Raw genomic sequence first — 23,877 nt, 5'->3', positions numbered from 1 at the left:
GAAAATAAATTTCTAAATAACAGGTATTAGAAAAACCTGAATACATTATTTTAAATCAATTCTAATTAAACCAAATACAAAAAATTAAATAAAAATATCGAACAAATAAAAGTGTGTACAGGACTTGATTCTGAGTCAAATATGAGACTATGTACTGCATATACGACACGTCTTTCACGATTGCGCTAAACTACAATTACTAATGAAATTTTCTAAATCACTCATTTATTCGATTTGCAGTTTTATATGCACATATTCTGCGTTAGTTGAAAGTTTGTATGCGTAATTATATGCATATTTATCTGTGTATTCGCGTTTGGCTTTCTGGACGGATATTAGAATGATATTTTCTCATCAATATAATTTGGATTTGATGAAAGAGATTAAAGACATACATATGTATGTATGTACTTATTTTCTGTTTTGATTGATTTACATATATAAAAATCAGGGTCAACCCGTGGCACAGGTGGAGCAAGCCCCTAAAACTCTCCGCCCATTTCCAAAAATCAGTTTAACATTTGTTGTCCTCCGACGGAGGATCTATCAGATGTTAAGCTGATAAGAACAGATACCACACTACCTAGTTCAATAGATTTTCTAATAAACCTTTTGAGAATTACACGCTCACAAAAATTAATGTACGAAATATTAATACCGATTCACTTAAACTGACTTTCAGTATCTAAACCAAAAAACTGTTTTCAATAAATAATCAGAAATGTCCTACAATGCAAATTTCAAAAAAAAAAAAACAAATTCCATTTTCGTCTACATGTATTCATATAAAAATTTATGGCTCTTCCCACCAAAGCTAAATGTATTAGTATATTTCTTCTTGTATTTATTCAAGGCCGAAATCCCGGCGGTACTGCAATACCGGGTCAACCCGTGGCACACGTGGAGCAAGCCCCTAAAACACTCCGCCCATTTCCAAAAATTAGTTTAACATTTGTTGTCCTCCGACGGAGGATCTATCAGATGTTAAGCTGATACGAACAGATACCACACTACCTACTTCAATAGATTTTCTAATAAACCTTTTGAGAATTGCACGCTCACAAAAATTATTTATATCAACATATAATATAACGCTTCGTAACTAAATAACTTTTATGCCAGCGATGACAGCATGGCGCGGTAGCCGAGCGACTAGCAATGTGAGCTTCCGATCCAAAATCCTTGGTTCGAATCACAAGAAAAAATAAAAGTTATTTTTATTTAGTTCGTCGCTACGTTTATATCAACATAACGTTTATATCAATATAACGCTTCGTAGCCAAGAGGGTCGCTTTTCGATTCTAAAGAAGTTTTCACTTCAAAAATGTGCAAGAAAAAAAAATGACTTCAGGACTTGAACCTGAATTAAATACGTGCCAAAAAACAAAACGAATAATTCCACCGACTTTAGCTTCTGCACCACAAATTAACTGCCGCGCGGCCTTCTTAATCGCAAATTTATTCGCTTCGCTGTGGGCATGAAATAAGTCGATTTCCTTAGTAATGTGCCGAAAAATCTTATGAAATTCCTCAGTAGTTTGGTAAACGCAGAAAAAATCTGAATTCCTGTCCTAGCGTGGTAAGTAAATATAGAAACCCTCCACTCGCGTCACAGAGAACGTTAATGTATAGAGAAGCAGAGAACGTTAAATATAGAGAATTCTCAATGACTGAAAAGGCAGCACTTTTCAGGGGTACTCGTTTTGCGCGCGAGGTACACCACAGCCACATTTTTCAACAAAAATTAACAGTAAGGGGCTGAATTATGTAAATTTAGCAGCAGTCGATAAGAATTTCTTGGTGATTAGAAGCAAAGAATGTTAGGTAGCTTTTTAATATGACCTATCTATTTGAATTTTTCCAAATCATCCAAAATTATATCAGAGAATGTTAATGCAATGAGAAGGTGCAAATGTTACTGTGAGCTTTTTTTAGTACAATTGAGATTTGAACGATTTGTAATAAGGTAATTTAGCACACCGAGTTTATAGACACCTCACTGACTTTTGCCCACACAAAAATTAGAAACACCACACATCTTTCACCTCAACACACAACACATTTCTCACCTCGACATTAAACCAATTAAATTTTTACTATTTTCGTATTTTTGAAATAATAAGCGAATACGTAAAATTTATTACATAATTTTTTTTTTTCAATTACATTAAAAAAAACGATTTAAAAAAAAAACAACTTTATAAAAAAAAGTTTGCGGCGGGAATTGAACTCGAGTCTAACATGTGGCGAGGAAAAATAGGCGATGCGTTTATTTCTTCGACTGCTTATGTTTTTACCATTTTGTTACTTGTGAAATGATAAGCGGATACATAAAATTTATTACAAATTTTTTTACGATTACATTAAAAAAAAAAATCTTAAAAACGAAAAAAAAAAAATTTGCACCGAGAATTGATGGCGAGTCACGTGGGGAGGATAAATACGCAGAGCGTTTATTTCTGCGCCTGCGTTGTGAACAAAAGGTTTTGTGCATGCGCGCGACGGGAATAAATTTTAATAAAGTTCTGAAAGCAATTCATGAAGTTTTTCATTACATACATACATAAATGAACGTATACTCTATATGTACATAGTAAATGATGGTATATGACAATATACATAATATGTATGTACATGTCAATAGGAGTAATTTGCATTCAGAAAATAAAACGGTATAAGTAAATCAACACTTATTTTATATTGTATGTCAATTTATAGTTTATGTATTCGACAGCATTTACATTCATATGTATGTATGTACATTTGTATATGAAAAACAATAATGCACAAGCGCAAGACCATCATCTTCCTTTCATACATATGTACATATGTATGCATGTATGCCCAATAACCTTGACTTATGTATGTACACATGTCACAGCACATCACATTCCTACAAGAAATCAAATACACATACGCACTAGTGAACGAGTTTCTTCCTAACAAGTGCAAAAACAATTCTGTTCTATGTATGTATATATACACACTTTATGTCCTAGCATATATACATACATATACGAGTATACCTACTTGCCTTCTAAACTTCCTACAAAATAATTGCATTCATATGTTACTACATCCATGCACGTTCATACATTCATGTATATATGCGCGAGCACAGCGCTCCCTTCTTGCTTCCGTGTACATTTGTTTTTCACCAGTCGATATTCCTAATATTATACTTACAAAAACACAATACTTTGATAGACGCAAAAGCAACAGCAAGCGCAACGCGATGGCCGCTTTGCCACCACACATTCTAAAATGTTCTAGAACACAACAAAAACACATACCTCACATGCGCATGTCGCCCAAAGCTAAAATCTAAGCCTAGCGACTACAAAAACAAAATACATTCGTAGACGCAGTCGCAGCGGCCATGATTCTATCAGCGACGGCGCTGAACAATTTAGAACAAAAACAAAAACTTCATTCATAAGTTAGAGCTCATATTTCAATTTCATTCATAAAACGAGCCGCCCATATGCCAATTTTCGCGACCATTCGAAAATAGTCAATATTGGAATATTTCGTGTGGAGTTATTTGCCAATATTTGATAAATCTTAAATTTTTGTCATGTCGAGTGGCCGCGGCTCCGTATGTATGTATGCACCCTTATATGTATGTAAATATGTCTTCTAACTGTGCGGCAGTCGCGAGTTAATGCGACTTCCAGCGAATCACACATTTCTGTTCGCAAAGCCGCATATATGTACCCTATGATCAAAAAGTACCGGGAATGTTTAAATTAAACAAAACAGAGTTACATTTAAAGCAAATTTATATTATCTCCTTCAAAATATGATCCTTCTGAAGCAACACACATGTGCCAACGTTTAACCCAGTCCTCCAAATACCCCCGGCAGGCCGACATGGCCTTCAGCTCCTTCGTCGTATTCTCTTTGATCTTTTTGATCGGTGCGATGGCACGTTATCATCTCGCTAAATCCAAGAATTGTTTGCTCACATTTCCGGCCGTTTGCAACATATAACATCTCTCAAAAGCTTCAAAACGGATGAATAATATTCTTTATTGACTGTCTGGTCCGATCGAAGAAAACAGTCAACATCACCTTCCCGGTTCTTTTTGCTCATAGGGTATACATATCCCATCTTTTCACTGACGGATAAGAAGACGGTCGCAGTTGTGGTTTTTCATATGCATACATTTTGCGTTCGTTGAAGGTTTGTATATATTTGTATATATTTATATACATATGCGTGTATACGCGTTTGACTTTCTGGATGCGTCCATGGATATTAGAATATTTTCTCATCAATATGTGTATGTAAGTAGTTCAGATTTGACTAAAGAGATTAAATATAGGAATGCATATTCATATGATTGCCTTTATGGCTGTTTTACATATAAATTAATTTAAAAGAAGTATGAATAATGTTATATAGAAAATAAATTTCTAAATAACAGGTATTAGAAAAACCTTAATACACTATTTTAAATCAATTCTAATTAAACCAAATATAAAAAATTAAATAAAAATATCGAACAAATAAAAGTGTGTACAGGACTTGATTCTGAGTCAAATATGAGACTATGTACTGCATACACGACATGTCTTTCACGATTGCGCTAAACTACAATTACTAATGAAATTTTCTAAATCACTCATTTATTCGATTTGCAGTTTTATATGCACATATTCTGCGTTAGTTGAAAGTTTGTATGCGTAATTATATGCATATTTATCTGTGTATGCGCGTTTGGCTTTCTGGACGGATATTAGAATGATATTTTCTCATCAATATAATTTGGATTTGATGAAAGAGATTAAAGACATATGTACATATTTTCTGTTTTGATTGATTTATATAAAAATCAGGTCATATCCAGTATGAACTATTTTATACCGAACAGAAATTTCCATTTATGAAATACAAAAAAAGAGTATTTTAATGAAATTTTAATTAAAATAAACTCAAAAATTTTACCAAACTTTCCTGGTTTGAATTGTAAAAAAAAAAAAATACGTGTCTAACGGTTAGACGCGATAGAAGTGAAACCTTCCGTAAAACAAACTGAGAGAGAATGAGACGAAAGCAGCATTAGGAGCGGGATAATTATAGGTTCATTATAATATTGCTATAAAGTTCATATTTTATTTTCTTCATTTTATCATTATTCATCCTCAATGTTTTCAATTTCAACAAATGATACGAGTGGCTTATGATAGATAAAATATGATACAAATGCTTTGGTTTCGATGTTGTCAAAAAAAATACCCAAACGGACCGAAGAAACAGACTTACAAATTTCTTTCATTTTCGTCTACTTGTATTCATATAAAAATTTATGTCTCTTCCCACCATGTATATTTCTTCTTGTATTTATTCAAGGCCGAAATCCCGGCGGTACTGCAATACCGGGTCAACCCGTGGCACAGGTGGAGCAAGCCCCTAAAACTCTCCGCCCATTTCCAAAAATCAGTTTAACATTTGTTGTCCTCCGACGGAGGATCTATCAGATGTTAAGCTGATAAGAACAGATACCACACTACCTAGTTCAATAGATTTTCTAATAAACCTTTTGAGAATTACACGCTCACAAAAATTAATGTACGAAATATTAATACCGATTCACTTAAACTGACTTTCAGTATCTAAACCAAAAAACTGTTTTCAATAAATAATCAGAAATGTCCTACAATGCAAATTTCAAAAAAAAAAAAACAAATTCCATTTTCGTCTACATGTATTCATATAAAAATTTATGGCTCTTCCCACCAAAGCTAAATGTATTAGTATATTTCTTCTTGTATTTATTCAAGGCCGAAATCCCGGCGGTACTGCAATACCGGGTCAACCCGTGGCACACGTGGAGCAAGCCCCTAAAACACTCCGCCCATTTCCAAAAATTAGTTTAACATTTGTTGTCCTCCGACGGAGGATCTATCAGATGTTAAGCTGATACGAACAGATACCACACTACCTACTTCAATAGATTTTCTAATAAACCTTTTGAGAATTGCACGCTCACAAAAATTATTTATATCAACATATAATATAACGCTTCGTAACTAAATAACTTTTATGCCAGCGATGACAGCATGGCGCGGTAGCCGAGCGACTAGCAATGTGAGCTTCCGATCCAAAATCCTTGGTTCGAATCACAAGAAAAAATAAAAGTTATTTTTATTTAGTTCGTCGCTACGTTTATATCAACATAACGTTTATATCAATATAACGCTTCGTAGCCAAGAGGGTCGCTTTTCGATTCTAAAGAAGTTTTCACTTCAAAAATGTGCAAGAAAAAAAAATGACTTCAGGACTTGAACCTGAATTAAATACGTGCCAAAAAACAAAACGAATAATTCCACAGACTTTAGCTTCTGCACCACAAATTAACTGCCACGCGGCCTTCTTAATCGCAAATTTATTCGCTTCGCTGTGGGCATGAAATAAGTCGATTTCCTTAGTAATGTGCCGAAAAATCTTAAGAAATTCCTCAGTAGTTTGGTAAACGCAGAAAAAATCTGAATTCCTGTCCTAGCGTGGTAAGTAAATATAGAAACCCTCCACTCGCGTCACTCGCGTGGTAAATATCTGCAATTCCCCACTCGTGAGGAAAGTCGAATTTGAAATTACCTTATTATGAATCTACAAATTAGAACTCGAAAAAAGGTCATTTAACATTTGCTCCTTCTCATTGCATTAACATTCTCTGATGTTACTGTTAAATGTTAATGTTAACATTCTCTGGTCATTCGTCACATTTCTTAACATTCTAACGAATGCTCACAAGTAGTGCTTAACATTTCACTGTCGATCAATTTTACGAATGTTAGAACAGATGGGACGCTTATTTGTCGCACGAGCAATAACTTCAAAGCATCATAACACTACGCTGAGTTTTAGTTTATTCTGACAAGTTTAGCAAATCTAAGACACAAATACACACATTTGACTCTTATTGCTAGTTTCCATAACTTCAGTACAATCCGCTTATTGCAAATTATTAGGTTTTCGTAGCGAGTTTTTTTATACTATTTTGATAATTTGTAAGTGGAACCTACTTTGCAGTACTGCATACTTTAAGGCATGCAAAACCATATCGCACTTGAGTAACAACTCAAAAGAGTAACAACTCAAAATTTTGTTATTTTAGCGCAACTACTAAACAAATAAGAATGAAACAACCGTTATATTGTTTTTAATGATATTTTCGTGCAATTACATATTTTTTTCCTTGTAATACCTATATTATTAATATTTACGGGAACAGTTTTTCGTCTCTACTAAAAATGTTCAGATTTTGAGTTGTTACGCTTTAACGTAACATGTGCGATATGTTCAATTTGGGAGAAAAAGTGCTAAGTGCATAAACCACTTGGGTGCAAGAAAGCTCAAGAAATAATATTTTCTGAAGGATATAAAACACTTCGAACTAAAAGAAGCACTAAAAGGAGAGTAAGTTGAAAAGTAAAAAACAAAAAAATTTAATTATTCAGTTATTAAATATTAATATATAACCTATTTTCTCTTGTTATTGAGTTACTTATCAGCCTGCGCTATTGCTGGCCAATAATGTAAAAATCACTAAATACTAAAATAGATATAACTAAATTATTTTGGTCAGCGTTCCATCAATGCCGATGTCAGAGAATTTTAATTAAATTAATTTCATTCTCTGTTAATATCTCTTTTCCTCTGTTAGCAAATGTGCTAAACAATTTTTTTTACTTGCGAACAAATAATTCAAGCTGTGTTTCATTGTCTTTTCTAATAGCGGAAAGGCCGTGGGCACTTCAGCGGCTTTCAAACTGTTAAGCTACTCTAACGATTAATAGAAGTAAACGTAAATCGCAAATTAAGGATCAATTGAAATTATTTCGTTTACCAGCTTAGAATTCAGTTTTTATTAAGCTCTGTATTAAAGTGAAATGTTTTACAGAAAATCTAGCTTTAAGCTCTTTCAAGTAATATCCAAGTATATTTTATCCAGTTCTTCGACGCCTCCCGTTAGCTTTACGACGCCTGTTTGCGATAGCACGCTTGACAATACGACGAGGTATACGCACTACTTGAGTGCATGCATTTCGATGCAAAAATACTACATCTGAAAGAAAGGAAACCCAAAATATGTAGAATAATGATTATTATCGTAAGTTTTGTCACTCACTTTTTCTACCCTTGATGCGTGCACAGCGCTTAGCGGCTTTCATGAAGCAGAGATTAAGGAAAGTTCGTTTAACGCCACCGACCCTAGCACAAACTGGTTTACGAACACGACGACAGGAGTTGGTACATGTCGTTGAAGATGAGGCAGTGGTCGTCGTAGTGTCGTCAGAATCATCGGTGGTTGTATCATCAGTTGTTGTTGTTGTTGCATCAGTTGTGGTCGTAGTAGCAGAATCAGCGTGACAGATGCACACTAATGCAAAGGCGAAAACTCCCAACAGCAGCAAAGGACGCATGGTTGTTTTGCTTCTTGACAATTCTTTAAATTAAAGTTAGTTAAAGTTTTGGATTAGCTAAAACGCTCGCTTGAGTGCAGCTAAGGATGAACTATGATTGAAATTTGAAGATCTCTCCTTTTTATACCTGCCCAATTGTTTACTTTCTTAGCGAAAGAAAGATGATTGGCGATAGCTGGTTGATTAGTTGTCAATACAACTGCGCAAATAGTTAATACTAATAGCGCCAAAGAAAATTCGATATGCAGATTGGCTATTGTTTTGTCGCCTAATTAAAATGATTTGCGAATTACTTTATTTTCCACAGGGGAAAGAGGGAATCCCCTTCACCTACTGCTTATTGCAAATAATTAAGTCACAGATCACAAATTGATATTTTTGCGCGCTTGCTACATTTTTCATTCTATGGCTTTCCAACTCTTGAAAACCCTAGCGTCCTGAGAGTGGACTGGATACTTTCAACTTTTTAACCGGTCATTCAATCGGCGTGCACCATAAGGTAGCATTAGACTGGTCTTCAGAAGTGCCTTAGAAAAAGTACACAGAATTAATGGATGTGGTTGTTTAAAAATAAGGCAGGCCGATGAGTGTCTTAATAAACGCCAAAATTTTCATCTCAAAAGCGCACCGCAAGCAAAGAACCATTAGTGGATTGGATGATTTTGAGGCAAAACTACTACAAAAATAATACTTCTTCCTCGATATCAAAAAAACATTTTCAAACTATCAAATTCGAGCGGGAAGCAGTCATAAAATGTCTCACACAATTTTTTTAGCTTCTCCCTATTTTAGCGTTTTTTCAAACTTTTCCGAAAAATATAGGCAAAAGCGCTTAAGAATTGCTTTACTTATTTTATAAAGGGAATTACGGCAGCCGCCAAAGGCTATTGCATGAGTGTGTGACTACCGTTCGCAGGACCGGAGCCTGAAACCAACTGAGCGCATGAAGCTTCAAGTGATACAGAAAGTTTTTTCTAATAAAAGAATGCAGCAAAATTTTGGCAAAACAATTAACATTTACATATTTGTATATCAAAGTGTTTATTCAAAGCAAATATTTGCTGCGCGACTCTTATGTACACACACTTCTGTGTAGTTTTGACAAAGTAACTTAGCCGGCTTTAGCTGGTTTTCCTATGACAGTTTTTCATAAAAAAATTATATTTATTTTAGTAAAAGTTATTGAAATGAATGTCTAAGTAAGGGCTATGAATGAAGTAATTCTATGCTTAACAAGTAAATACCGCTAAGTCGATTTAAGGTTTTAAGGTGTGTGAATGTACGGCTGTACGTAAATAAAAACAAGAACTCTTAAAATTCAAATTAATTTGCAACAATTGGATAAACACATCAACCAATCAGTAATATTTACTCTAGGCGCGCACTACTACAGTAGAACCTAGTCGATGACTAACTCATAAATCTGTAGTTCCGAATCGAGTAGACCGAATCTAAGTCTGCTGACTGCTGGGCATACACAGTATACGAGCGTCTTCTGCTGTTCTTATTTCTTGCACCACTTCGATTCAGCTATTCGAGTAGAAGATATAGTGATGAAGTAAATAGGCTAACTTTCATGCGATCGGCTCAGGGGGTTTGCAGTTCTTCCACCTTGCGTTCGCCGGAGCGGCATTCTTCATGCGTGGCTTGAAGTTTTCGAGAGCAGCACAACCATACAGCGCCGACTTATTCCTCTTTTTGATTTTTCAAGTGTTTTTTTGCCAAACAAAGACATTTCAGCGTTGCTGGACCCAGTCTATTGCTCGGTTATCGTCCCCTGTGACTTTGTCTTATTCGCCCAGCTGAAGTCTTATCTCATGGAAACTCATCAGAGTGTCTTTGTTTTTCGGACTCCTACACCATTAAAAACGATTCTTGAATTAGTGCTGTGTGGCAGTAATACCTTCCCAGCCAATTTCATGTCGCATATTTTGAATCTCCTAGATCCAAGATTTGTCATATTTTACGATGTCTAAGACGTGCTTTGAACTACAGCAACTGAATTTCATTACCATTTCTTTACACCACCTGTCAAATTATTCGTTATTTAACGAGTTCAAATCTTCATGATGTCCAAATGTGTCTCTATCTTGGAGGATCGACGGTCACGTTCGAACTCGTTGTACTCGCGTTTCTCAGTGCCTAAGTGTGGTGGCCTTTGTTCCTGCCTGGAACCATAGGAAATAATATAATATTAGTATTCTTCTTTAATACCAAAAGTCGAAGTAAATTGATCAATGCACTCCTATGTTGATAATCTACGTGGAAAATCGTAATAAATCAGCACAAGAAAATTTTCACAAGTTAATTCCATATTTTAGGTGAGATAAATTTTTCAACTCACTGAAAAAAGAACAAATAAAGCCCATTAGTGAAAACATTATGTGCAAGTTGTTTAACTTTTCGATAAAAATATCGAACTGCAGTTCAAATATTATGGACAGCACAAAATTATTTAAACAACCCCAGCTGATATGTCTTCTTCTATCGGATTTTGCATCGCTCGTTAGCTTTTTGGTTTTTTTTTTTCTCTTTAGGAGAAAGCTTTCGCTTACGCTCAATTTTTGTACTGACTATTGGTGTCGGCTAATCGCACACAACTATAGTAGTGTGATATACGAGTATATGTATACATATCCACAGCTCATATACCAAGGCCATGTATATAATTCAGAAACTGTACTCCGTACTCTCTGGCTGAACTCAGATAATGAATTTAATCAGCCAAGTAAGGCACAGCGTATGTGGCGCTGACCTTCTAAAGACCTACCGCGAGAAACTGGTTATTTGCAGAACCTGGACCAACTTCCACAATGACTTCTGAGCTGCTTTCTACACTAATGTGGCTAGGAGCAATAACTACTGCTTCCTTAAATTTTTAAGAATTACCAATTTTTTCACTTTACTTTTCTACATACAACCAGTCTGTAATCAAAAATAGACTATACTGGCTGGAAAAGTTTATTTCTAGTATACTCGCAGTAGAAGCTAGCAAAATTTCTTTTAATACTACATTTTTCTACATATTTTCGAAATTTAGGGTGTAGGAACAGCAAAGTCGATAACCCAGTTCATAACTTAGTTGTATGCCTCAGCAGCTGGAAATCAAATCGACAAGTCACAAGATGTGTCAAATTTAGCAGAAGTTTGGGCAAACTGTGAATGCCATAATTTTAGAAATTGGAGGCGATAATATTTTGCGAAAATGGAAAAACAGAATATGCAGACATCTTATTTGATTTATTTCATTTCTCAACTTGAAATACAAAATGTGTTCACTCAGTTCAATGTACTAGTAAGCAACGCTTCAACCAAAGAGCGATGTGTCATCAAATCTCATTCATCATTTGGATCGTCTCTTTTGCCTTTAAACCGTTACGGAAAAACTTGTCAATTTGTTTTACTTCCAGCTCACATTCGAAACAATTCAATCAACTGCAATGGCTTTAAAACTGTGGAGCTACTCGAACGATTAACAGAAAGAAAAGTAAATAGGAAATTATAAAGCAGTGGTCGCCAACCTTTTCAATGTGTTGAGCTACTTTCAATATTTTGAAATAAACAGCGAGCTACTTGCACAAGCCAACATAAATTAAATAATACACAGTTATATTCGACACACAATACATGTATTTATTTTACTAATATACGTTCTATATATAATAAACTTATGACTTATAGTACTTATACTTATGCATAACTACATCCATGTTCACACCTATCAATCGTAACAAAATTTTTTGCAGTCATAATGGCAAATCACAAGCGACTTAAAAAAACAACAAAACAATAATACTACATTATTATATAAATAAAATATGGGCAGATAAAAAGAGCATATTTAATGAGAAGGTTGACATTCTGACTCATCGATAATTTTTTTAATATTTGCAGTATAATTTGATACAGTTATCCAAATGTATATCTGTAAGCCGATTGCGGTATTTATTTTTAATAAATTTCATATTGGAAAAAGAAGATTCACACAAATAAGTTGAACTGAATAACGCTTTCACTTTCAACGCAACACGACATAAAACTGAATACTTATCTTTACTTACTAAAGTCCATATACATTTTGTATTTGAACCTAAAGATTTTAAAGTCAAGTCACTTTGAAAAGCAATCAGTTCCATTTCTGTCACAGCAATGTCTTCGCCAAAGTTGTTCATAACACAAGTTGCAAACTGTTGTATATCAATGTCCATGAAGGGTGAAACAACAAATTGCGTCACTAAAGCAATTTTGCTGAAATCTTTGAAACGATTTTTGAAGTTTTCCTTCAAGTTAGAAACTATTTCCATATGATATTTACTGTCATAGGGCTCTAATAGATTTTTGGATATCTTTTCGGAAAGAATAGGAAAATGCTTAGTATCGCGGTTTTTCGGTTTTGGTTCCAAAATTCAAGTTTTGTAATAAATGCATTTATATCAGAAATCATTTCCGCTAATTCTTTATCCCTGCCTTGAAGCTGCAAATTAAGCTCATTTAATTTCTCTGTAATGTCCACAAGAAAACCAAAATCTCTGAGCCAAGTCGAATTTTCCAGTTCAGGAATCGGTTCATCGCGTTCTTTGAAAAATTTGAGTATAGCAGGCAGGACATCATTGAAACGTTTGAGCACTCGTCCTCTGCTTAACCATCGCACTTCAGAGTGAAGAAGTAGCTCTCCGTATTGACAGTCAATTTCATCAGCCAAGGTTTTAAATAATCTTCTTTGTAACGCTTGAGCTCTAATCTTGTTCACAATTTTCACCACCAGTTTCATAACGTTGTTCAAGTTTAGAAAATTTCCACATAATGCTTGCTGATGTATAATACAGTGGTAACTAAGAAATTGTGGAAAACTTTCATCCTTATGACATAGCGCCACGAGCCCCTTATCACAACCCACCATAGCTGGAGCACCGTCAGTTGTCAGGCCTACCATTTTTGATATTGGAATTTTCTCAGAAGAGATGAGATTTTTTAAATGAGAAAACAGCTCTAGCCCAGTAGTATGTCCTTTAAGTGGAATAAACTTCAAAAGATCTTCTTTAATTGTAAAATCACTAAAAGCCATCCTGACAAATATGGCCATCTGTGAGGTGTCAACTACATCTGTTGATTCATCTAGTTGCAGTGAAAAATAAATACAGTTATCTAAGTCACTTCTTAACTGTAAAAAAATATCATTGCTCATTACTTCTACTCGCCTCATCACTGTATTAGCAGAAAGTTGCATAGATTTTATAGCAGACACTATTTCGTCTTTATTTCTAAAGTTGACGAATAAAGAATCTGCAGCTTCCAAAAATGCTTGTTTTATGATTTCCCCGTCTTCATAAGGTTTTTTCTTTTGTGCAATTATCTGGGAAACACGATAAGATGCTTCAGTTGCAGCCTTATTTTTGTCGATTGTTTTCAAAAATATTGACTGTTGTCCAATTAACTGGATTTTTAAATGTTTCAGTTTTTCTTTTCTGGTGGCAGAATTTAACGGGAATGCCTTCTCAAAATTCGAATGTACAGTTTTATGATGCCTCTCAATATTTCCTTTTTTAGGAACTGACACAGATGTATTACATAACAAACAAACACTTTTGCCTTTAACTTCTGTGAAGAAGTATTGTTCTTCCCATTCCGAATGGAAATGGTATGTCTTCGCCTTCTTACTACTGCTTGCCATAATGTTTCGAACTCTAACCCAACCGCTACACGCAGAACGTTGATAATGCCGTTCAGTATTAAACTGAGCGCAATGTCGACGTGCATTGCGTATATACATATAAAGCCAAAAAATTCTCGAACACGCTAATCGGTTCCAGCCGATCCTAGAACGGAGACGCGACTTCGCGTCGTGTTTGTCGGCGCGAAATCGCTTACCGCAGTGTGGCCGCTGTTTATCTATTTATTATGAAAATTTCTGAAATTTGCTAATACTGGTATGATTTTCAGACTTTTGGATTTTTTGCAACGTGAGCAGCGCGAGCTACCAGAATTGCCTTTGCGAGCTACCGGTAGCTCGCGATGGACGGGTTGGCGACCACTGTTATAAAGCGTATTGGTGAAGTCAAATACAATTATTTTGAATAAAATTTCATTTTTATTATGCTGTGTTATATAATTAAGGTAAAATATTTTAGTTCAGTTTATCAATATGCAATAATTCATCCAAATAGGTCACCACGACGACGTACATTATTCCACCAAATAAACCAAACTTCATATAAAAATCGGTTTTCGATGTTATCTAGCGCTTGACGATAGCACAAATTGGGTCATTAAGATGCGTTATTAATGTCAATGCTGTTGTAGTTGTGTAGGTGTGTTTATTTACGCAGTTGTCGTTGATGCTGTGGTGGGTGGATCTGTTGTGGGTTGCTCTGGTTTGTTTGACTCTATTGTTGATATTGTTGTTGTTCTCGTTGATTCTTTATTGTTGTTGACACTGTGCTTAGCGATCATGTGGTCCTCGCCTAACGCCGTGATTTCCTCTTGGTCCCATACCCCTATGGTCTGGACCGAAAGCTTCACTGGATGGATCGAACTTTATTCCATGGATTCGATGGTGTGGACCACTCAGACGATTATTATGTGCCGTCTCATCTGTCTTAAGTTTTGACGAGGTTGTTTTTGCTGGGGCTACTTCCGCTGGCTTTGCTGCCAGAGCTGATGCTGACGTGGATGCTGTACTTTCTTCTGCTGTTGTTGGAGCTGCTGTTGTTGTATTTGTTAATTCTGCCGCATTTGGTGATGGCGTTGTTGTCGTTGATGCTATACTTTCTTCTGATGTTGTCGGAGCTGCTGTTGTTGTATTTGTTAATTCTGCTGCATTTGATGCTGACGTTGTTGTCGTAGTAGTAGAAAGCAATGTTGCCATCTCGACCTTATGCTATTGTCATATTGCTTGTTGTGTTGCAGTTGGGTGTATTGGTCGAACGCATGTTTTGCAAATTTATTTATGTGGTTGTTTACTTCGGCTGTTAGTTCTTTCGATAACGTAATTATGGTACCCAGGTAGCAGAATTCCGTAACCTACTCGATACTCTTTCCATATACTGTCAGCTTACATCTTTTATTATCGAAAGGGATAGATACCATAGATACCGTCACATAGACGACATGCACGATTCATACTGCTTGCTAAAGATACATCTCATGCGGGACCACGCCCAGTCAGTAATTATCTTACTGTGCTGGACTTGCGAACATTACGCCTAGATACTAAGCCCTGCACTCCGTCTTCTCCACCACTCGCCCTGCGGTACTGCTTCAAAGTATTACTTCGCAGCGCTGGTTAGCTATATAACTTCGTCACTCTCAGTCCAATGTGTCCTCTCGCCTGCTCAAAGTATCTTAGCTCTCTTTGAGTTCTTGTAACGGATGTAGCTACTTCCTCCCACCTTTCTTCCGATTGCATCATGTAGCCAACTTTATCGGTTGCGTTCGAAAGTCTACTTGCTGCTGTTTATTTACTACAACTTTGTAATCGTCGTAGGTAATTTATTGGGATTTGTATTTTAAATAGACAGCTCTATTTGTGGTGGATAAGTCCTTCACTTCGTGGCAAAATCATGGTTTGTATTTTCTTGATTTGTTATTTGGTTTAACTGTCCTTTTTCCAATTGATTCTTCCGCTATGCTTATAATATTTGTATGTATTTTGATCCAAGCTTCTGCTCCCCACTTCTTTCACTAGTTAAAGGGTTAATAGAGATGTTTTTTTTCAACCTGGTTCGTGTATAGTGTTGTATAGATTGATGCTGCAACGATTCAATCTTCAACTTTTCTATATTAGTAGCTGCCGATTTATTACTTCAGAACCTATGTTCGTGGAGCTAAGCCCCCTTACATCTCGTACACGTTTTGGATGAATCCGACTGTTTGATATTAAGTAATCAATAATCGACTGTTGTTGCTTAGTATTAGGGAAGGTTGTCTTATGCTGGGATTTATGATCGAAAAAGGTGTTATTAATTTAAAGGCATAGATCTATGATCATAGCTGCAATCCACTCTCGTTGGCAGTTGGTTCGTTAAATAGGTTTTTAACGCCAGGTATTATATGATGTCCTACTCGCGCATTTAGGTCTTCAAGTAGAAATAGTTCGTCACTGGATGGTATAACATCCAGTCGGTCTTGCAGTTTTTCGTAGAACTCGGCTTTGATATCCTATAACTTAAAGGTATCTTGTGCATACACTTTCAAAAAGTGTGTTTTGATCTTATTATTGAGAGACATTACTATTCCGATCTAATCATTTTATTTTTTTATTTTTTATGGATCAGTATTCCCAACCCCGATGCGGCTCGATCCTCTTTGTTCTTGCCTGAATAAATAAGCACATAGTTACCTAGTGGGTCGCAAATGTCGATTTTGAATCGCTTCAGTTCTAACATCAATTCTTGATCCCTTTTTGACAATGAGCACACATTCCAGCTTGCCATCCGTAGTAGTTTCTTTTTAACACATCCTTTCCAAACTCACTTCGTCCTTTTTCGTTCCGCGTCGCCATCGGTAGTATCATTTGTATACGAGGCAATTATTGTTTTATTAGCATATAGAGTATCACTCGAGTACATTGCTAGTCTTGTGCGAATGGATTTTTTCTGGACTATTCTGGTCTAACTGGTCCGCGAGAGCTATCTTATTTCACTCTTACCACCCGAAACGAAACAATTCAATATGCAATGGCTTTTAAATTGTTGAACTACTCGAACGATTAACAGAAAGAAAAGTAAAGAAATTATAAAGCGTATTGGTGAAATCAAATACAATTATTTTGAATAAAATTTCATTTTTATTATGCTGTATTATATAATTAAGGTAAAATATTTTAGTTCAGTTTGTCAATATGCAATAATTCATCCAAATAGGTCACCACGACGGCGTATGTTGCTATTCCACCAAATAAACCAAATTTCATATAAAAATCGGTTTTCGATGTGATCTGAAAATAATTCAATTATTATTAGCTCTAAAAAATATTAGTATTTAAAAAAGGCAATTTTTGTCACTAACATGCATAGCATTTAATGTGCGCACAGCCTTGCGTCCGAATACCAATATTTTGGTATCTACTCGAGTATTTCACGCGCTTGACGATAGCACAAATTGGGCCATTAAGATGCGTTATTAATGTCAATGCTGCTGTAATTGTGTAGGTGTCTTTATTTACGCAGTTGTCGTTGATGCTGTTTTGGATGGATCTGTCCTGATTAATGCTGTGGTGGGTGGATCTGTTGTGGGTTGCTCTGCTTTGTTTGACTCTATTGTTGATATTGTTGTCGTTGTCGTTGATTCTTTATTGTTGTTGACACTGTGCTTAGCAACCATGTGGTCCTCGCATAACGCCGTGATCTCCTCTTGGTCCCATACCCCTATGGTCTGGACCGAAAGCTTTACGGAATGGAACGAACTTTGTTCTATCGATTCGATGGTGTCGACCACTCAGACGATTATTATCATCTGTCTTAAGCTTTGACGAAGATGTTTTTGCTGGGGCTACTACTGCTTGCTTTGCTGTCGAAGCTGCTGTTGTTGTTGGAGCTGGAGTTGTTGTCGGAGCTGCTGTTGTTGTATTTGTTAATTCCGCTGCGTTTAATGGTGGCGTTGTTGTCGGAGCTGCTGTTGTTGTCGGAGTTGCCGTCGTTGTCGGAGCTGCTGTTGTTGTCGGAGCTTCCGTTGTTGTCGGAGCTTCCGTTGTTGTCGGAGCTTCCGTTGTTGTCGGAGCTTCTGTTGTTGTCGGAGCTTCCGTTGTTGTCGGAGCTTCCGTTGTTGTCGGAGCTTCCGTTGTTGTTGGAGCTGCTGTTGTTGTCGTAGCTGCTGTTGTTGTCGGAGCTGCTGTTGTTGTCGGAGCTGCCGTTGTTGTCGGAGTTGCTGTTGTTGTCGGAGCTGCCGTTGTTATCGCAGCTGCTGTTGTTGTCGGAGCTGCTGTTGTTGTCGGATCTGCCGTTGTTGTCGGAGCTGCTGTTGATGTCGTAGGAGTAGTAACTTCAGTAGTATTAGTTACATCGCCGTTTGCCTGGTTAAAGGACAACGACACAAAAGCGAAAAATGCCAAAAACAGTAGAAAGCGCATCCTTGTTCCTTTACAACTCTTTTGATGGTTCAGAATTAGATCCGCTGGAACACGTACTTAATCGCAGTTAAGGATCGACTGTGCTTGAAATTAGAACCTGCCGAATTTTTATACTTGCAGAGTTGTTTACTTTTTCAGCAAAATGAGATTGACGACCGCTTGTTGTTTGATTGTAATGCAACTGCGCAAATATTACCAAAAGCAGCAAAATAAACAACATTTCTTTATAAAGATCTTTCGCAAAAAATGCAAATCAATTTGAAACATTTGTATAAATACCTTTTAGGAGTTATTTTTTAAACATTTGGCACGTTTCAGCTAATAGGACTCTGCATTGTTGCCTGCTTAAGCCACCTGTAGACCTCCAGCTTCGCTGGCGACATCAGAAAACTCCTCGTGGATGTCCTAAGTGCGATTGCTCACCGTTCCCAACAAGTCCTGGTGGCAGCCTAATTGGACACCGCTTGATTACTCAACAAAGCTGTGGCTAGCATTTTGAGTACTTTATTTCGACTCTGGTTCTTTGGTTACAGTGACAATTTTATAGAATAAGAAAGAGACCAAAATGTCAAATCTAGCTCAAAAATTTGGTATATCGTCAATATATACGAGTATGTCCAGCTCCAGCTCGAGCTTCGTGTTTAAGGAGGCTTTTGACCTAGTAGGCGAAAGATTAAAGTTTCTACCAGTTAATGAGTGATAAATTTAAGAGAAGCAGCCATTTATTTTCAAACACAAGTCATGAATTTAATGTCTGAACGGTTTTATCGAACGGTCATCAGCATACCGTGCGAGATCAAAGAAACTTCCCTGGTGACGGGGAGATTCTCGAGATGTTCAAGGTAAGCTGAAGTGGTTTCCATCTCTATTTTATTATTTTTATTATTTTTGTTTTAAAAAGTTTTAAATATGCGGCAGTATGTTGCTGGGCTCAGATTGTGCCTGGTCTAAGCTACCAAATAAGGCACAGCGTATAATAAAAGTGGAGCTGATCTTCAAGAAATGTATTGCGAGAAACCGGTCATTTCCAGAACAAAGATCAACTTCCACAATCAAATCTAAGCTAAGGAAGTTCTTGACATTACTTCCTCTTCAAATACTTCTGCCGTCAAGGTTGATAATTGGACGGGTCCCAAAGAATCTCTCCTAATCGTATCAGGACCGTTTCCTTCAGTCATAGCTGAGATTTTGAAAAAGTCATTAGCTCTACTCAGTCGATGGGCTGCCAGTTGTGGCCTCAGAGTCAACTCTGACAAAACGGAGCTGGTAACACTTTAGACTTCTCAAATTAAACAACCACGTTCTTCTGTTTTCATCGGAAGTTAGATATCTTGGAGTGATGCTTGACTCCAAACTTCGCTGAAAGCCATACATTGAAAATCGGGTAAAGAAGGCTAGTGTAGCTTTCTTCTCCTGCGACGCTATGTTCAACAAAAATTGGGGACTCAAGCCGCAGGTCGTGCTGTGGATGTGTACATCGTAGTGGTTCTGCCAATTTTAACATATGGATGGTTTGGTGGGAAGCTCTTCGTTTAAGGTATAATATAACTAAACTGGGGATGATGCAAAGTATAATCAGGTTAAAAGAGGTTGGCCTCTAGTGACAGTCTCTCAAGGGACATGGCAGCATTTTTTAGTATTGGGAGGTAGAATTATATTAGTTTTAACGATTTGGGGCTTTATTGTGAAAAAACGGTACAAAATATTTTATTCGAAGTATTGGCCATCGCTAGCTACAACTTTCGCCCATCTTTCGGGCAATTTCCGGATGCCGTTTCTCCAAAATTCTGGCCGCTGCTTGGCTATCCATGACTCAACCCATATTTTGGTAGCCTCGTACGAGGAGAACCGCTGGTCCGCCAAATCGAGACTCATATGCCGGAACAAATGATAATCGGAGGGAGCTATGTCTGGACTATACGGCGGGTGGGGTAACACTTCCCAGCCAAGCGTTCCAAGGTATTTTTTGACAGGTTGAGCAACATGCGGCCGAGCGTTGTCATGTTGCAAAATAACCTTGTCGTGCCTTTTTACCGTTTCCGGCCGTTTTTCTTTCAATGCCCGGCTTAAACGCATCAATTGCAGTCGGTAACGATCCCCCGTGATTGTTTCGCCCGGTTGGAGCAGCTCAAAATATACGACGCCGACCTGATCCCACCAAATTCAGAGCATGATTTTCTTGCCGTGAATATTCTGCTTGGCCGTCGACGTTGATGCGTGGCCGGGCAAACCCCATGATTTTTTGCGTATTGGGTTATCGTAGTGGATCCATTTTTCGTCGCCAGTCACCACCCGATGCAAAAAACCCTTCCGATTTTGTCGCTCGATCAGCAATTCGCACATAAAAAATCGCCGTTCGACGTCGCGCAGCTTCAACTCGTACAGGACCCAATGTCCTTGCTTTTGGATCATTCCCATCGCTTTTAGACGCTTGCAAACGGTTGATTTATCAACGCCCAATGATTCAGCAAGCTCTTCTTGGGTTTGGCACGAGTCCTCGTTTACCAATTCCCCCAATTCCGCGTCCTCGAACTTTTTGGGCTGGCCAAGACGCTCCTTGTCTTCGGTGTGAAAATCACCACTTTTGAATCGTCGAAACCAGTACTCACATGTTGAAATCGACGGAGTATGGTCTGGGTAGGCCTCCTGCAGCAATTCACGGGCTTGGGCTGTATTTTTTTTCAAATTGAAGCAGAAAAGCAAAGCTTCCCGCAAATTGCGTTTCGACGGCACGAAAGTTGACATACTCGGAGCACGAAAACACTGCGTTGTTTATACTTCAGCGAAATGACAGATACTGATAAACAAAGCCTAGGTATGAGGCTTTGTCATGAATATATATTCAGTATTGCCAACGCTATAAAGTGATAAATAGCGCCATCTGTGTGTCATTTTTAAAACTAATGCAACCTCCCAATAGTTAACACCGTATTTTTCTGAACCTCTAACAGATCTACCTATTCGCAAACTGGAGTTTAAAGATCGTGCCAGGTCAAGCTTTCCAAGTACGCAGGATTGGAACGAGGGGAGAATCCGTACCGAAGCTGGTACCTCCGCCTTCACTGACGATTCCAATATGGAATCGGGAGTCGGAGGATGGGTTTTCTCTAAATCAGCTTAAATTTATTTATTTCCTTAAAATGTCAGAATACTGCTAGTGTTTTTTAGGCAGACTATCTTTTCCGATAGTCAAGCCACTATCAAGGCTCTGGCGACGCCATGGTGTAGATCCAAGTCCAAACTGGACAACTTCTGTAAGGAGGAGATCAAATCTCTTTGGTGTGCAGGCAACATTTCTCTGGTCTGAGTTTCGGGACATAGAAACATATAGGGAAATGAGGTTACTGATGAGCCTGCCAGGAGCGGTCGAACGTTCTTCTTCTTCTTCTTCTTCTTCTTCTTCTTCTTCTTCTTCATTATAGGATTAAATTCTGTTCATCAACAATGAAAATAAATAAGTAAATAAATATTAATTATAGATAGAGCTGGATATCCAACACTCAATCCAGCGTTTGAGAGGGCGTCCGGGTGGCCTCGTAGTCTTTGGTTTTCCTGTCATTACCGATTTAGCCAATCTATTGTCAGGCATGCGTAGCACGTGATTTTTCCCTCCCTTCTTCGTCTTTGGCTCCACCTTACAATGCCTTGCGTGTCACATATCCCTCTAATCTATTCGTTTCGCATAAGATCACTGCGGGTATCTCCTGTGACAGATCGCAATGTTGCCATCTCAACCTTATTATCATATTGCTTGTTGTGTTGCAGTTGGGTGTATTGGTCGAACGCATGTTTTGCAAATTTATTCATGTGGTTGTTTACTTCGGCTGTTAGTTCTTTCGATAACGTAATTATGGTACCCAGGTAGCAGAATTCCGTAACCTACTCGATACTCTTTCCATATACTGTCAGCTTACATCTTTTATTATCGAAAGGGATAGATACCATAGATACCGTCACATAGACGACATGCACGATTCATACTGCTTGCTAAAGATACATCTCATGCGGGACCACGCCCAGTCAGTAATTATCTTACTGTGCTGGACTTGCAAACATTACGCCTAGATACTGAGCCCTGCACTCCGTCTTCTCCACCACTCGCCCTGCGGTACTGCTTCAAAGTATTACTTCGCAGCGCTGGTTAGCTATATAACTTCGTCACTCTCAGTCCAATGTGTCCTCTCGCCTGCTCAAAGTATCTTAGCTCTCTTTGAGTTCTTGTAACGGATGTAGCTACTTCCTCCCACCTTTCTTCCGATTGCATCATGTATAATAGCCAACTTTATCGGTTGCGTTCGAAAGTCTACTTGCTGCTGTTTATTTACTACAACTTTGTAATCATCGTAGGTAATTTATTGGGATTTGTATTTTAAATAGACAGCTCTATTTGTGGTGGATAAGTCCTTCACTTCGTGGCAAAATCATGGTTTGTATTTTCTTGATTTGTTATTTGGTTTAACTGTCCTTTTTCCAATTGATTCTTCCGCTATGCTTATAATATTTGTATGTATTTTGATCCAAGCTTCTGCTCCCCACTTCTTTCACTAGTTAAAGGGTTAATAGAGATGTTTTCTTTCAACCTGGTTCGTCTATAGTGTTGTATAGATTGATGCTGCAACGATTCAATCTTCAACTTTTCTATATTAGTAGTTGCCGATTTATTACTTCAGAACCTATGTTCGTGGAGCTAAGCCCCCTTACATCTCGTACACGTTTTGGATGAATCCGACTGTTTGATATTAAGTAATCAATAATCGACTGTTGTTGCTTAGTATTAGGGAAGGTTGTCTTATGCTGGGATTTATGATCGAAAAAGGTGTTATTAATTTGAAGGCATAGATCTATGATCTATAGCTGCAATCCACTCTCGTTGGCAGTTGGTTCGTTAAATAGGTTTTTAACGCCAGGTATTATATGATGTCCTACTCGCGCATTTAGGTCTTCAAGTAGAAATAGTTCGTCACTGGATGGTATAACATTCAGTCGGTCTTGCAGTTTTTCGTAGAACTCGGCTTTGATATCCTGTAACTTAAAGATATCTGGTGCATACACTTTAAAAAAGTGAGTTTTGATCTTATTATTGAGAGACATTACTATTCCGATCTAATCATTTTATTTTTGTATTTTTTATGGATCAGTATTCCTAACCCCGATGCGGCTCGATCCTCTTTGTTCTTGCCTGAATAAATAAGCACATAGTTACCTAGTGGGTCGTTTCCCTTGCCTTTCTTTTTAGTTTCTGATAAGGCGCAAATGTCGATTTTGAATCGCTTCAGTTCTAACATCAATTCTTGATCCCTTTTTGACAATGAGCACACATTCCAGCTTGCCATCCGTAGTAGTTTCTTTTTAACACATCCTTTCCAAACTCACTTCGT

General features: G+C 37.3%; 1 protein-coding gene, 2 non-coding genes and 2 pseudogenes across 3 annotated transcripts; all 5 read right to left on the bottom strand.

Moving 5' to 3' along the window:
• Positions 1–413: 413 nt before the first annotated feature.
• On the bottom strand, positions 414–609 carry LOC129239899 (U2 spliceosomal RNA). The gene has a single exon (XR_008581974.1). It is a non-coding gene; the product is annotated as a U2 spliceosomal RNA (small nuclear RNA).
• A 235-nt stretch (positions 610–844) lies between these two features.
• On the bottom strand, positions 845–1,030 carry LOC129239851 (U2 spliceosomal RNA; annotated as a pseudogene).
• Positions 1,031–5,347: 4,317 nt separating this feature from the next.
• LOC129239836 (U2 spliceosomal RNA) lies at positions 5,348–5,543 on the bottom strand. The gene has a single exon (XR_008581959.1). It is a non-coding gene; the product is annotated as a U2 spliceosomal RNA (small nuclear RNA).
• Positions 5,544–5,778: 235 nt separating this feature from the next.
• On the bottom strand, positions 5,779–5,964 carry LOC129239850 (U2 spliceosomal RNA; annotated as a pseudogene).
• Positions 5,965–7,953: 1,989 nt separating this feature from the next.
• Positions 7,954–23,590, bottom strand: LOC129238412 (mucin-2-like). The gene is made up of 5 exons (XM_054873436.1): positions 23,426–23,590; positions 17,747–18,442; positions 14,926–15,310; positions 8,139–8,456; positions 7,954–8,075 (listed from the first exon to the last, which is right to left on the bottom strand). Exons 1-5 carry the CDS (start codon positions 23,588–23,590, stop codon positions 7,954–7,956), a joined length of 1,686 nt encoding a protein of 561 aa, XP_054729411.1.
• Positions 23,591–23,877: the final 287 nt, after the last annotated feature.

Source organism: Anastrepha obliqua, chromosome 2 (assembly GCF_027943255.1).
Source record: "Anastrepha obliqua isolate idAnaObli1 chromosome 2, idAnaObli1_1.0, whole genome shotgun sequence".
Classification (NCBI taxonomy): Eukaryota; Metazoa; Arthropoda; class Insecta; order Diptera; family Tephritidae; genus Anastrepha; species Anastrepha obliqua.
This window is presented reverse-complemented; position numbering and strand designations above follow the sequence as displayed.